At 42.0% G+C, this 13,839-nt stretch overlaps 2 protein-coding genes across 3 annotated transcripts in view; one reads left to right on the top strand and one right to left on the bottom strand.

Annotated features, from left to right (window-relative positions):
- The window catches only part of LOC309798921 (uncharacterized protein), a gene marked incomplete at its 5' end in the record, with an annotated part of 38,281 nt that extends 36,481 nt beyond the window's left edge, over positions 1–1,800 (bottom strand). For both annotated transcript variants that reach the window (XM_082611675.1, XM_082611676.1), the window contains one exon: positions 1,188–1,800. In XM_082611675.1, coding sequence (XP_082467801.1) covers positions 1,188–1,800 — 613 coding nt within the window. The remainder of the gene's footprint in view (positions 1–1,187) is intronic.
- The window catches only part of MOB1B (MOB kinase activator 1B), a 62,320-nt gene continuing 50,205 nt past the window's right edge, over positions 1,725–13,839 (top strand). Inside the window, exon 1 of the mRNA XM_082611677.1 lies at positions 1,725–1,812. Coding sequence (XP_082467803.1) covers positions 1,799–1,812 — 14 coding nt within the window. The 5' untranslated portion in view covers positions 1,725–1,798. The remainder of the gene's footprint in view (positions 1,813–13,839) is intronic.

The raw sequence follows: 13,839 nt of genomic DNA, 5'->3' as shown, positions 1-13,839 counted from the left end.
CTGTCCTCTCCCAATCATTGCCCTGACTCAAGAGTCATAGGATTCATTTAAATTTAGTTAGACCAAGAGCAAGGCTACATAAGCCAGCCTCCCAAACCAGGGAGCAGATGGAAATTGTCTGCCAGTAATCTAAAGGATGTCCCTGGCATGACAGAATTTTAGAACTGGAAGATATCTTAGAGATCATGTAATAATCCAAAGCGCTCATTTTAAAGGGGGTGAAACTGTTGTTCTAACAGGTTTACAGACTTACTCTTCCCAAAATAAAAGATAATATCCTAATCTGGTCATTCAAGTCATTGTCAGAAGACCTTTACGGAATTGTATATTAAATCTGTATCATATCAAAATCTGGAACACAGGGCTTTTATGTCATAAATCCATGATTTTCAGTATAGTAAGATAACGCCTCCTTCTCCCTCCTTTCCAGCACCTTTGGAGCCTTAAGTCTTTTCAAATTATTCCAGTGACCTCTGCTGTTCCTGAGATAGTATCAACACTTCAATATTTTCTTGTTTTAAAAAATGGTTTGATTTACTAACATGCCAAACTAATAGTACATAAACTCAACAGAACACATTTCATATTGGCACCTCCTTCACGTCTATTAGACCAAGGTGGGTTACTAGCCACACGTAATTTAAATTTTGTTAAGATTCTTTGAAAAGTTACTTGTAGATTTGACGGGTGTTGTGAGTAAAGAAGATGGACATCTCTTCGTAAAATAAATCGGTACCCAAATTGATAATGCTGTGGTGGGCTGGTGGCAACGCTGATTAAGTATTTATGGGGCTCAAGTCCATTATAGCCATTGAGCACTCTGATGCACAAAACATTTTAGAAGCTAGAAAGAATTCAGTACTCCCTTATAGAAGGACTTGCATTTCACATAGTAGGGGCCCAGGACAAGGCTTTATAATCTATTTGCTCCAAATAACTTGGATATGTCACCACAGCCGTTTTCCCAGCTGCCTCACCTGCCTGTTCAGACAGTGATGAACCCTAACCATCTACTTGTTTAGGGTTTTAAAACATGCCCATAAGACGACAGGGACCTTGAAAGCCCATTTAGATCCTTTCCTCTCTTCTGGCGGAACCACACCCAAACCATTCCAATCAGATGAAACTCACTCCTGTTTTTACATACGTAGCAGAGAGACTCCACAACATTTCATCTGGGCACTCACAGTGGGCAGAACTCTGGTGGCAATTCCATCCCTCACTGCAGGACTCTGACATCCCAGAGTTGCAGCCAATTTCCTTCCTGACCGCTGAAACCCGGCTAAGCAGCTCGGAGCGCTCTGCCACGACCCCCAACCGGGTAGACTGGCCTCGACCAAACACGGTGGCTCCAGCACACTTGCGGGGCGTGACCCGGGGCTGCAAAGGTGTCCAGAAAGTAGGGGACCCGGGGCCGCAACGGGAGGGGGAGGGTGGGCGCGTGCCGCTCTCGCGAGAGCTCACGGGGTAGGGGCAGCGAGGGGCTGGAGACGAAGTGCCGGGGGAGCAGCGCCGCGGTCGGGGTGGTTGTTCTCTGTGCTGGAGGCAAGTGGCCCTTTCCCCGCCCCTTTTTCCCTCTCCTCCCACTGAGTGATTCGAACCTTGCGCTTCCCACTTCCGCCCCCTCTGCCAGCCATTGGAACTAGCAAAGCCGAACAAGTTGCAGCCGCCGAGCAGCCGGCGCTCCCCGCCTCCTCCTCCTCTCCTCCTCCTCCTTCTAATCCTTGCCTGGCCGCCGACGTCGCCGCCACCCCGAGGCCTCGCGACCGCCGAGCCCGCAGCCCACGCCACGGCCGACATGAGCTTCTTGTTGTGAGTAGCCAGGCCCAGCGTGCACCGGCTTTGTTCAGGAGACCTGGGCCGCGGGTCCCCCACCCCTCTCCCAGCTTTGCCCCTAGCTGCTTGACCCGGGCGTTCCCACCCACCAGGTCTCGGGGAACCTGCCCCGAATGCTCGCGTTGCCTGACCGCCGCCGCCTCCCCGGCCCGCTTCGAGCAGGCGGGGAATCCTCCGGTCCCCAAGGAGGCTCTTTCTCCCCGGACCCCAATGCCTGCGTCCGCATTTCTCTATCACCCCAACCTTTCCTCTCGCTGTTCTCTTGCGTTTGTTTGCACGCTCTATATAGATACCTCCCACTCTTCCGCAAGACCCGTATCCGACGCGTGCCCGGTCGCCTGTCTCCGTCTCTCCTGTTCATTGCTTTTATTTCTGGGTCCCAAGCACAGAAGATAGAGCTTCTACTTTCTTCCGTCACCCCAGGACCCTTTTCATTCCCCACTTAGGTTTTAGGAGTGGGAAGTTGGGGTGACAAGTCTTGTTGATTTAACACAACGCGGCTGCTTGCGCGTCAGGATCCTCTGGTGACAACCTGGGGTCTTGGGGACTGGAGCGCCTTGCTTTCCCGAGGTGCCCCTCCTCCCAGCGTGCTCCCCTGAAGAGTATGGGCTCTATCTTTTTAGCCAACCACCATATAGGGTCTGGGTAGTGTGCCCTGGGTTGATTAGGGAGTTGTTTTGCAAATCATTTGTAAATGCCAACTCAACGTCACATTTAGTACTCGTCATTATTTCCCTTATCGTTTATTGCAGACGAGTTGAGGGGGATGGGCAGAAAGATGGGGTGGCCGGATGGGAGTATGGTGGCAGCAGACAAGCCGCAGGTCCTCCGAAAACAGGACCTTACACCCTGGGGAATTACTCTTTTGAAGGCTTCGCTGTGATTCACCTCTGTTTAATCTGTGGTTAGAAAGCTAATAAAAACTCGGAGATTGAAACCCACCCCATATGCTCCTTTACCGTTGTGGAGAAAATTAGCATTTAAAGATTTTCTTCTTTCCCCACCTCCCATAATTTTTCGTCATCACATTGGCACCTGAATCCTGAGAATTTAATTAACCCTTATTTTCACAAGCTTATATCTAGAATGTTAATCCTTTTTAGGGTGTTTAAGCAAAACTGAGCCATCACAGAGGCTAACCGGCAGGTGGACTTGCTAATATTTCTAATATGCACAGGGGGTGCCTGGCTTGTGTCAACCTGCCTAACACATTTGAGCTTATGAAACCTCTTTCTTAGGCTCATCCTAGAAGTTGATTCTGAGTTTGTCAGATAGGTAGTACTAGATGAGAGGACTGAGTGATTTCATAAACGTCTTTGCTTCCTATTTTAGTTTGAATCAAGATAGCCAAGCATCTCCACTTGAAACTTCTCATCTTGAGTATTTTTTGCATTGCTGTTTTTTGATTTCTTCAAGAATTTAAAAGCTGTCTTTGAAATAGCAATGTAGGTGTGTCCTTGACGGCTTCTGATGGGCCTGTGTCTCTTGGAACTCATAGCTAAAATTGTTTGAAGCAGGGAAGAACCATATTTGGCTGAAACTAGGGGATAGAGAAGGTTTGGGTGGTATTTTCTGAATATAAATACAATAGTATCCTGCTTTTCCATGGCTCAGTAATAATTACAGAAATGTAATGGATAAGTTCATTATCCTGAAGCATATTACTTCATAAGAAGAATCTTGCCATAACTAATGTAGATAGCACATTAGAGGGTTTGTAGTATTTGGAACACAATTTTTCAGTCAGATCACACGTAGCAGTTAATAAATTCTCAAGATATTTTGCCCGTGTGCTGCTTGACAGTCCAAAAAAGTTAATCTAATATTTTTGGTTTTGATTTTTGCCCACCGATAGTTTAAAATCTGAAGTGAACACCTCGTAAGTAGAAATAATTATTATCAGAAGTGAAAGAACAAAGTTTTGGTTATTATCTATTTGTTATTTGGTATAATTTCCTGAATATTATTTCTGTACCAACAGATAAGCAGAGAAAATAAGAGTTGCAGTTTAGGAGTTAAACACAAATATTTCTCTCCAGTTCTTGGAAGCTTATTTGTAAAGCAGCTATAAGTGGATGAAGCTGCAAAAATAAGGGCAGTGTGAGATAGGGTTATGAAGGTGATGACTCATAACTCTTGAGGGCTTTAAGATAGAAGAAAAGAATTATTGATTTAAAAAACATCATTCATTGTGCAAGCACTGGTGTAGGCACTGGTTCAGAATAAATTTGCACTGCTTTGATTCTAACTGGGACAAACCTTTGGTTGTGCTGCATATTGGCCTGTGTGTGTCTTCAAATTAAGCTAAACTCCCAGATAGTGCATACAAAAACTTCACAAGAACCGAATTTAACTTTGTAGACTCAAATCTTTAAACACATCCATAGTACCTTCTGTGTGCTAGGCATTGTGCAAGATGTGAGACTCTAGAAATGGTAGACAGTGTATAAACAGTCATTTGTAATAGATGCAATACAAGCATAGGGGCCCAAAGAATACAGAGCATTGTGTTCTATTTGAGCAGGGGGAAGATTTCATGGAAGAAGTGATGGATAGTTAATGGAAGGTATAACGAGAGTTCTCTAAAAGGGTGAGGGGAAATGGGAGATTTCAGTTAGAGGAAAACATCATGGGGGCATGAAATTGCCTGTGAATTCTCCATTTTCAGGTTTGTTCAAGAGGCTGTAGAATTTGGGAGCTAGATGGGGTCTATCAGTAACACAGCTTACTCCTCTGTTTTTTGCTAACGTGGCAAAATCACCAACCTCACGTTACTGGCCTAATTACTGGCCTGGGTAGAATTGGAACACAGGTCTCTTGACTTAGGGTTTTTCCTCTCCTGACATTTTATGCATATAAAATTGAGGGAGATTTAGGATCAGAGTGAGTTCTTAACAGTCATTCAAAAAATATATAGAGTGTTCTCTATGTTTCTAGCATTTTTAGATTGCAAGTCTCTTCTGACATGGAATTCCACAGAAACATTTGACTAGGAAAAAACCAAGGTGTAATTTCCTAATGTAAGACTGCTTGGTTGGAACAGAGTTAGAACAAATATAGTTAACTTTAAAACAGAAGTTTGTAGGAAGGTGGTTTAGGAATGAGAATGAATATAAAGCAGGTCTGTTTCTGTATAGGAAGAAACAAAGAGGTTGGGAAAGGAAGGAAATATTTATTGAACATTATGCTAGACAGCTGCCATTTGTGTTTTCAAAAGAATAGCAGTTTGGGAAAGGGGACCCAGGGTTTTAGCTGTGTTTATATGTGTCTCTCTCTGTCTCCCTCTTCTACTTCTCTCTTCTCTCTTACCTCCTTCTTTCCTCCAAACACCTCCCCCCGCCACGCCCCCCATACCAGCATCTTTGTTTTCAGGCAGATGATTCAACTGATTTTAGTGCTTCAATATCCTCACCTGTAAAAGAAATTAATAATAAAAATAGCCTGCTAAGTGCTTACCGTGTGCCAGACACCAAATGCTTTACATAAGTAACTCAATTTAATAACTAGCAGGAACCCCATTTTTACAGATGAAGAAACTGGCAAAGAGATGTTAAATAATTTGTTCAAATTATGTAGCTAGTCAGTGGGGTCGCTGGGATTTGAATCCTGGCAGTCTAGATCCAGAGAACCTACCTCATATTACCTTATCTCTAATTGATAAAATTATATAAAAAGGTGGTATTCAGATAGGCCTTGTTTTTAAGAGAAGTCTTTCATGACCAGGTATTAATATCTCATACTGTGAGGACAGCTTTCTAAGCGTCATCAGGAATATAATGGTGGAAGAGAAAATAGAAACCTTTAAATAATACTTTAAGATTATTTTTGACTTTTATTTTTAGTGTAAGAATAATACTAGTTGATTCACTTTGTTATACAACGGCAACTAACAACAATGTAAAGCAATTGTACTCCAATAAAGATGTTTTTAAAAAAAAGAAAGAATAATACACATGTTGGAGTAATCACAAAATACTTTTAAGGAAAGGAAGAAAATAAAAATCTCTCATAATCACACCTTCAGAGATAACTATTGTATTTTGTGATATCACTTCCTACTCTTTTCTGTCATGTTTTTATTTGTACATATGTAAAAATACACAAATGGATCCCTACTGTCCATAGACCAGGTTTTTCACTTGTGAATTTTTTATGTCAGTATACTTCTACAGCATCACTTTGAGTGGCTGTTGACCAAGTATTATCTTTGCAGTTTTGTTATCTGACCAACCAATTTAATACGTTACGCTTTTTCGGGGGTGGGGGGGAGGGAGTTGAAGTAAGTATGGTCATCTTTTCAGAATTATAGTTTTGGGAATTGCAAATATCAATACTTGGCTGTCCTTAATTTACTCTTACCATCTGATACAGGATTGCTTTTGCTTTACATTACTGAGTGCAAAATAATTACTATGTGATTACTTTTACCATTAATGACTTTTTTTCCTTGATGTACTTGAAGAGTTTTTGTATCTTTGGAGTTTCTGATATATGAAAGCACATGTAGTACTTGTCTTCAAATGTGTATTTGATTAGGAGGTATTGAAGCAGAATACTTGTGTTACTTCTTGAGAAATACAAGAAAAATGGTACCTATTAGGAATGTTAAGTCCTATAGAGAAGTTTTAAACTCTCCTTTCTTCCAACATTCCATTTTTTAAAAGATTGAGATATAATTGATGTATAACATTAGTTTCAGGGATATAACTTCCATTTTTGTTTTGTATCAGTTAACTAACTTAAGGCCATCTTTTTTTTTTTTTTTTTTTTTTTTTTCTTTTTGCGATATGCGGGCCTCTCACTGCTGTGGCCTCTCCCGTTGTGGAGCACAGGCTCCGGATGCGCAGGCCCAGCGGCCATGGCTCACGGGCCCAGCCGCTCCGCGGCACATGGGATCCTCCCAGACCGGGGCACGAACCCGCATCCCCTGCATCGGCAGGCGGACTCTCAACCACTGCGCCACCAGGGAGGCCCAAGGCCATCTTTTATAGCACGCTTAATTAAAGTGTAGCTGTGAAACCTGTTCATTTGCAGAAGTGATTTTTAAGTTTTATTTTGAAACATTTTCAAATTTTTAGAAAAGCTGCAAAGAATAGCACAAAGAACTCCCATATATTCCTTATCCAGAGAACCCATTTAGTTTCATTAGTTGCTCCAGTAATGTCATCCTCAGCAAAAGGATCCAGTCAGGAATCATGTATCACACCCAGTTTTCTGTGTGCTGCCTTCTTCAAACTGAAACATTACCTTAGTTTTTCCTTGACTTCCAGGATTTTTATATCTTTGAGGACTACAGGCCAGTCATTTTGTAGAATATCTCTCAGTTTGAGTTTGTCTGGTGTTTCCTTGTGGTGAGACCTGGTTGTGCATTTGAGGCACAAGTATCACAGGTGTGATACATGTTTTTCTTACAGCATCTTATCAGGTGCACATAATGTATGTTTGTCCATTGTTGGAGGTGATTCCTTTGATTAAAGTGTCTACAAAGATTCTCCAGTATAAAGTTACTATATATTTTTTCTTTTTGTGATTAATATTTTGTCGGGAGCTATTTTGAGATTATGTAACTATCTCCTTCCATTTTCACCTACTAGTTTGAGTGTTCATTGATATTTCTTCTGTATATTACTACTATGATGCTTGCCAATATTCTAATTCTGTCATTGCTTTCACATTTATTATTTGACATTTTTACTGTAAGGGATCACTTATTCTTCCCATTTATTTATTTTTTTAGTATCAGTGTGAACTCATGGGTTCCTATTTTATTTAATGAGTTATAATCTGTAATCATTATTTATTTTGGTGCTTAAATTGTCTCAGTTTTAGCTAGTTGGAGTCCTGTTCAGGCTGGCTTCTGTGTCCCTTTGATTTGTTCCTGTCTTTCTCTGAGTACTCCGTTACTTTCCGGCACAATCAGATATTCCAGGTTTATCTTTTTTTTAAAAATTAATTAATTTAATTTATTTATTTTTGGCTGCATTGGGTCTTCGTCGCTGTGTGTGTGCTACTCTTCGTTGCGGTGCACAGGCTTCTCACGTGTTAGCTTCTCTTGTTGCGGAGCACGGTCTCTAGGCGCGTGGGCTTCAGTAGTTGTGGCACATGGGCTCAATGGTTGTGGATCACGGGCTCAGTAGTTGTGGCTCACGGGCTCTAGAGTACAGGCTCAGTAGTTGTGGCACAGGGGCTTAGTTGCTCCACAGCATGTGAGATCTTCCCAGACCAGGGCTCGAACCTGTGTTCCCTGCATTGGCAGGCAGATTCTTAACCACTGTGCCACCAGGGAGGTTCCCCAGGTTTATCTTATACTTTCTCTGCCTCAGTCCTGGAACTGGCCATTTCTCTAAGGGCCTTGGCTCTGGCCAGTGATGAATAGTATTTGGAAACTAGAATTTAGGTGATAGGTGTGCCTATTACTACATATGTTTTGCTGCTCCCAGGCCCTCTCATTGGACAATGCTAGAAAATACATACCCATACAAATTTACATCCAAATATTTTATTCTATATCTATCCATATATACCCAATGAGTTCACACTAATTCCTGCAATTCTGAGCACAGGGTTCATCCTGGTCTTATCCCTTTATGTATTTTTCACTTTCTCCTTTGTCAGTGAGAAACCTGGCTCCCATTATCCTCAATATACTTATTTGTTCAGACCTCTATATATATAGCTATTCTTCTAACTCTGCCTGGCCACCTTCCATGTGGCTTGGCCTCCAGCTGTCATCCAGCCACCATTACTCCTCTCCTGAGCATGTGTGGACGCTTCCTTTGGCCATATTAAGGATGAAAGTAGTCTGAGACTCCACTATGTGTGGTATGAGTGTGATAGTAATCCAGTTTTTTCTCCATGAATCCTATGTTTAGGACCAATACCTCAGAGATGTTGGGAGGATTAGATATCCTGAACGTAAAAGGCCTACCTCAATGTGCAGCAGTGATATCTAGTTCATTGTCAATATCTCAACAGTGTGATGGTTGCTTGTAGCTGTTATTATTTTTTATAAACATAGTCATCATTTCTGATTACTAAATCATAGCCAATTTCTGTAGGTTTATTATCATATAGATTAGTGCTACTTTGATTTTCTGAAGTTAGAACTTAAAAGTTGAAGGTAAACAAACATTATTTGGGTAATAGTCTAAGTACCTCATAGTCAAGCAGCCTTATTAATATTTGTAATGGAAAGACTGAATCTTATTTTATTGCTACTATTGTTTTATTTTTTTCCCTAAGTTCTCTTGTTGTTCTCAAACTGAAATTTGATGAGGATAGTTCAGTAGTTATAGTACTGGGTGTTAATTTTTGTGTGTTTCTTTGTAGAAATAGTTGATGGTTTAACTTAAATAATTTCTTAGTATTCAGTATAAACATAGAATAAAGTGGAAACAGTAGGGGTGAAAGTCTTTTATGGGGCTTCCCTGGTGGCGCAGTGGTTGGGAGTCTGCCTGCTGATGCGGGGGACACGGGTTCGTGCCCCGGTCCGGGAGGATCCCACGTACTGCGGAGCGGCTGGGCCCGTGGGCCGTGGCCGCTGGGCCTGCGTGTCCGGAGCCTGTGCTCCGCGGCGGGAGAGGCCACAGCAGTGAGAGGCCCGCATACCGCAAAAAAAAAAAAAAAAAAAAAAAGTCTTTTATGGCAACTTTTCTGGTATCTCGATGCCCAGATCATTGGGAAGCAGCATGACCTTCTCTTTAGAGAATCTGTTTGTTTGCTGGTGCCCTGTAGCATTAGATTTAACTACTGAAATAGCTCTTTGTTTAAAAACTCCATGTTGGTTATAGGTTGTACTCACGTATGCCTGGTTCCATTCTCTCTAACCCTTCCCCACACCCTGCCAAATGTTCAACTGGTTCTCTTATTTTCAACTCTTAGAAATTGTACTTTTGAGTCAGTGAATAACACCGATTTGTCAAAACTGAAGTCTCAACCGGAACACAGCATTGTTTTGAGGACTGATGTTTGTGTTTCCTCTCTCTATTGTTAAGGACTCCCAGAGGGGTCTTATTTGTCAGAACGTTCAACCTTTTAATCAGTCCTTTGTTAACCTTGTCAATTTTTAATTTGGGAAATGGCAAGTTATCAAGATCTGAAATAAAAAAATTTTTTTTCAGATTGTCGTTAGAGCCAAACTATACCAAAAAGTACAATTCTAAGTGGCTAGACATTTGGGAACCAAAATGTTCCTCAATTGAGCTGTATTAATTTTAGCTTTTGCCAATCTTGAGAAAGAAAAATGGAGCTGGAGGAATCAGGCTCCCTGACTTCAGACTATACTACAAAGCTACAGTAATCAATACAGTATGGTACTGGCACAAAAACAGACATATAGATCAGTGGAACAGGGTAGAAAGCCCAGAGATAAACCCATGGACATATGGTCACCTTATCTTTGATAAAGGAGGTAAGAATATACAATGGAGAAAAGACAGCCTCTTCAGTAAGTGGTTCTGGGAACACTGGACAGCTGCATGTAAAATAATTAAATTAGAACCCTTCCTAACACCAGGCACAAAAATAAACTCAAAAGGGATTAAATACCTAAATGTAAGGCCAGACACTATAAAAGTCTTAGAGGAAAACATAGGTACAACACTCTGTGACACAAGTCACAGCAAGATCCTTTTTGACCCACCTCCTAGAGAAATGGAAATAAAAACAAAAATAAACAAATGGGACCTTATGAAACTTAAAAGCTTTTGCACAGCAAAGGAAACCATAAACAAGATGAAAAGGCAACCCTCAGAATGGGAGAAAATATTTGCAAATGAAGCAACTGACAAAGGATTCATCTCCAAAATTTACAAGCAGCTCATGCAGCTCAGTAACAAAAAAACAAACAACCCAATCCAAAAATGGGCAGAAGACCTAAATAGACATTCTCCAAAGAAGATATGCAGATTGCCACCAAACACATGAAAGATGCTCAACATCACTTATTATTAGAGAAATGCAAATCAAAACTACAAGGAGGTATCACCTCACACCAGTCAGAATGGCCATCATCAAAAAATCTACAAACAATAAATGCTGGAGAGGGTGTGGAGAAAAGAGAACCCTCTTGCACTGTTTGTGGGAATGTAAATTGATACAGCCACTATGGAAAACAGTATGGAGGTTCTTTAAAAAACTAAAAATAGAACTACCATATGACCCAGCAGTCCCACTCCTGGGCATATACCCTGAGAAAACCATAATTCAAAAAGAGTCATGTAGGGGCTTCTCTGGTGGCGCAGTGGTTGAGAGTCCGCCTGCAGATGCAGGGGACACAGGCTCGTGCCCCGGTCTGGGAAGATCCCACATGCCGCGGAGCGGCTGGGTCCGTGAGCCATGGCCACTGAGCCTGCGCGTCCGGAGCCCGTGCTCCGGAATCATGTACCACAATGTTCACTGCAGCACTGTTTACAGTAGCCAGGGCATGGAAGCAACCCAAGTGTCCATCAACAGATGAATGGATAAAGAAGATGTGGCACGTATATACAATGGAATATTACTCAGCTGTAAAAAGGAACGAAATTGAGTTATTTGTAGTGAGGTGGATGGACCTAGAGTCTGTCATGCAGAGTGTAGTAAGTCAGAAAGAGAAAAACAAATACCACATGCTGACACATATGTATGGGATCTAAAAAAAAAATAGTACTGATGAACCTGGGGGCAGGACAGGAATAAAGACGCAGATGTAGAGAATGGACTTGAGGACATGGGGAGGGGGAAGGGTAAGCTGGGATGAAGTGAGAGGGTGGCATGGACATACATACACTACCAAATGTAAAATAGATAGCTATTGGGAAGCAGCCACATGGCACAGGGAGATCAGCTCGGTGCTTTGTGACCACTTAGAGGGGTGGGATAGGGAGGGTGGGAGGGAGATCCAAAAGGGAGGGTATATGGGGACATATGTATACGTATAGCTGATTCACTTTGTTATACAGCAGAAACTAACACAACATTGTAAAGCAATTATATTCCAATTAAGATGTTATAAATAAATAAATTTTTAAAAATGGGGAAAAAATTTTAGCTTTTGCTCAAATGGTAGCATGTTTATAAGGTGTTGGGAATGTATTGTCACGTGATAACTGTAGGTTCTAGAGATATCTTTACTTTTTTCTTTTTGTCATTCAGTATTAAGAAAGTATCACTGTCATTTTATTTAGCACCGTTGGGACGAAAGGCTACTCTTGACCCTCTGGTGACAGAAGGCCACCTCCAGGACTGAGGAGGTCATATCTATGCATAATTATAACTCTTTTTTTAAAATTTAAATTATGTTTATTTCTGGACTCTTTTTGGCCACACTGCATGGCTTGTGGGATCTCAGTTCCCCGACCAGGCATTGAACCCTGGCCATGGCAGTGAAAGCATGGAATCCTAACCACTAGGTCATGAGGGAACTCCCATAACTATAACCCTTGAGAAGTCTACTTTAGACACTTAAAGTGAGGAGCTTTGGCATCACTTAGGAGCATGTTAGAAATGCAAGATTTCAGACTCCAATCCTCGAATTAGAATGCATTTTAATAAGATCCCTTACTTTAAAGAGCACCTTCAAGTTTTAGAAGCTTTAGACAATAGTAAGTCGATGGATGCCTGTGTATTGAGTTAAGTAACTCAAAGTAAGGTAAAGGAGAGAAAAAAATCCTTGGGATTCAGTATAATACTACCTCTGTCTTTGAGAGACTCTGTGAGGACCTGACAAAGATTCTTTGCCTGACCAAACTTTGGTCAGGTCTTGAACTTTCTAATAGGTCCATCTGTGCACTTCCTTGTAAAATCTAGTTTTAGCAAGAACCCTGCTAGTCAGGTTAACCACAATGCCCTACCACCCTCAACATCTGATCAGCTTCCTCCTCTGCCACCATCCCTCAGGTGATGTATGGATCACCCCTGCCTGTCTTCAGCAAGAATCCTGTTAGGTCAGGGGCTTCCCTGGTGGCACAGTGGTTAAGAATCTGCCTGCCAATGCAGGGGACACAGGTTTGAGCCCTGGTCCTGGAACATCCCACATGCCGTGGAGCAACTAAGCCTGTGCACCACAACTGCTGAGCCTGAACTCTAGAGCCCGCGAGCCACAACTACTGAGCCCACGTGCCACAACTACTGAAGCCTGCGCGCCTAGAGCCCGTGCTTGGCAACAAGAGAAGCCACCGCAATGAGAAGCCCGCGCACTGCAAGGAAGAGAGACCCTGCTCGCCGCAACTAGAGAAAGCCCGCGCACAGCAGTGACGACCCAACACAGCCAAAAATAAATAAATAAATAAAATAAATTTATTAAAAAAAAAGAATCCTGTTAGGTCAGTTTAACCAGAAACACAACACCCCCCGCCCCGTCCCCTTTCCCCCCTGATATTTCCTCTTAGTAATTTTTCTATCCACTCACCCCCGCATCCTGCTTCTTCGGTATACATTCCCTCTTGCCCATGGTGTATTTGAGTTGAACTCCGTCTCTCTCCCATACTGTAAAATCCCATTGCAATAGTCCCTATACCTACCTCATTGTTTCTGAACAAAATCTGCCTTACCATCTTTAACAAATGTCAGTGAATTTTTTTTTTTCTTTAACAGCCCTCAAGGTTAGGTTCTCTGGTTGTCTTTGCACACTTGTAATTATTTATAATTATTATTAAAGGTCTTTTCCCCCTTCCTGGACTGTAAGTTTCATAAGGTTTGTTCACTGTTTTTTTTTTTTTTTTAGCTGTATATATCTTTTTTTTTTATTAGTTTCTGGTTTATAAGAAAGTGAATCAGTCATACATATACATCTCTTCCCAAATCCCTTCCCTCTTGCATCTCCCTCCCTCCCACCCTCCCTATCCCACCCCTCCAGGCGGTCACAAAGCACCGAGCTGATCTCCCTGTGCTATGCGGCTGCTTCCCACTATCTATCTACCTTACGTTTGGTACTGTATATATGTCCATGCCTCTCGCTTTGTCACAGTTTACCCTTCCCCCTCCCCACATCCCCAAGTCCATTCTCAAGTAGGTCTGTGTCTTTAT

This window comes from Mesoplodon mirus (assembly GCF_964341445.2).
Source record: "Mesoplodon mirus genome assembly, chromosome: 2".
Taxonomy (NCBI): domain Eukaryota; kingdom Metazoa; phylum Chordata; class Mammalia; order Artiodactyla; family Ziphiidae; genus Mesoplodon; species Mesoplodon mirus.
This window is presented reverse-complemented; position numbering and strand designations above follow the sequence as displayed.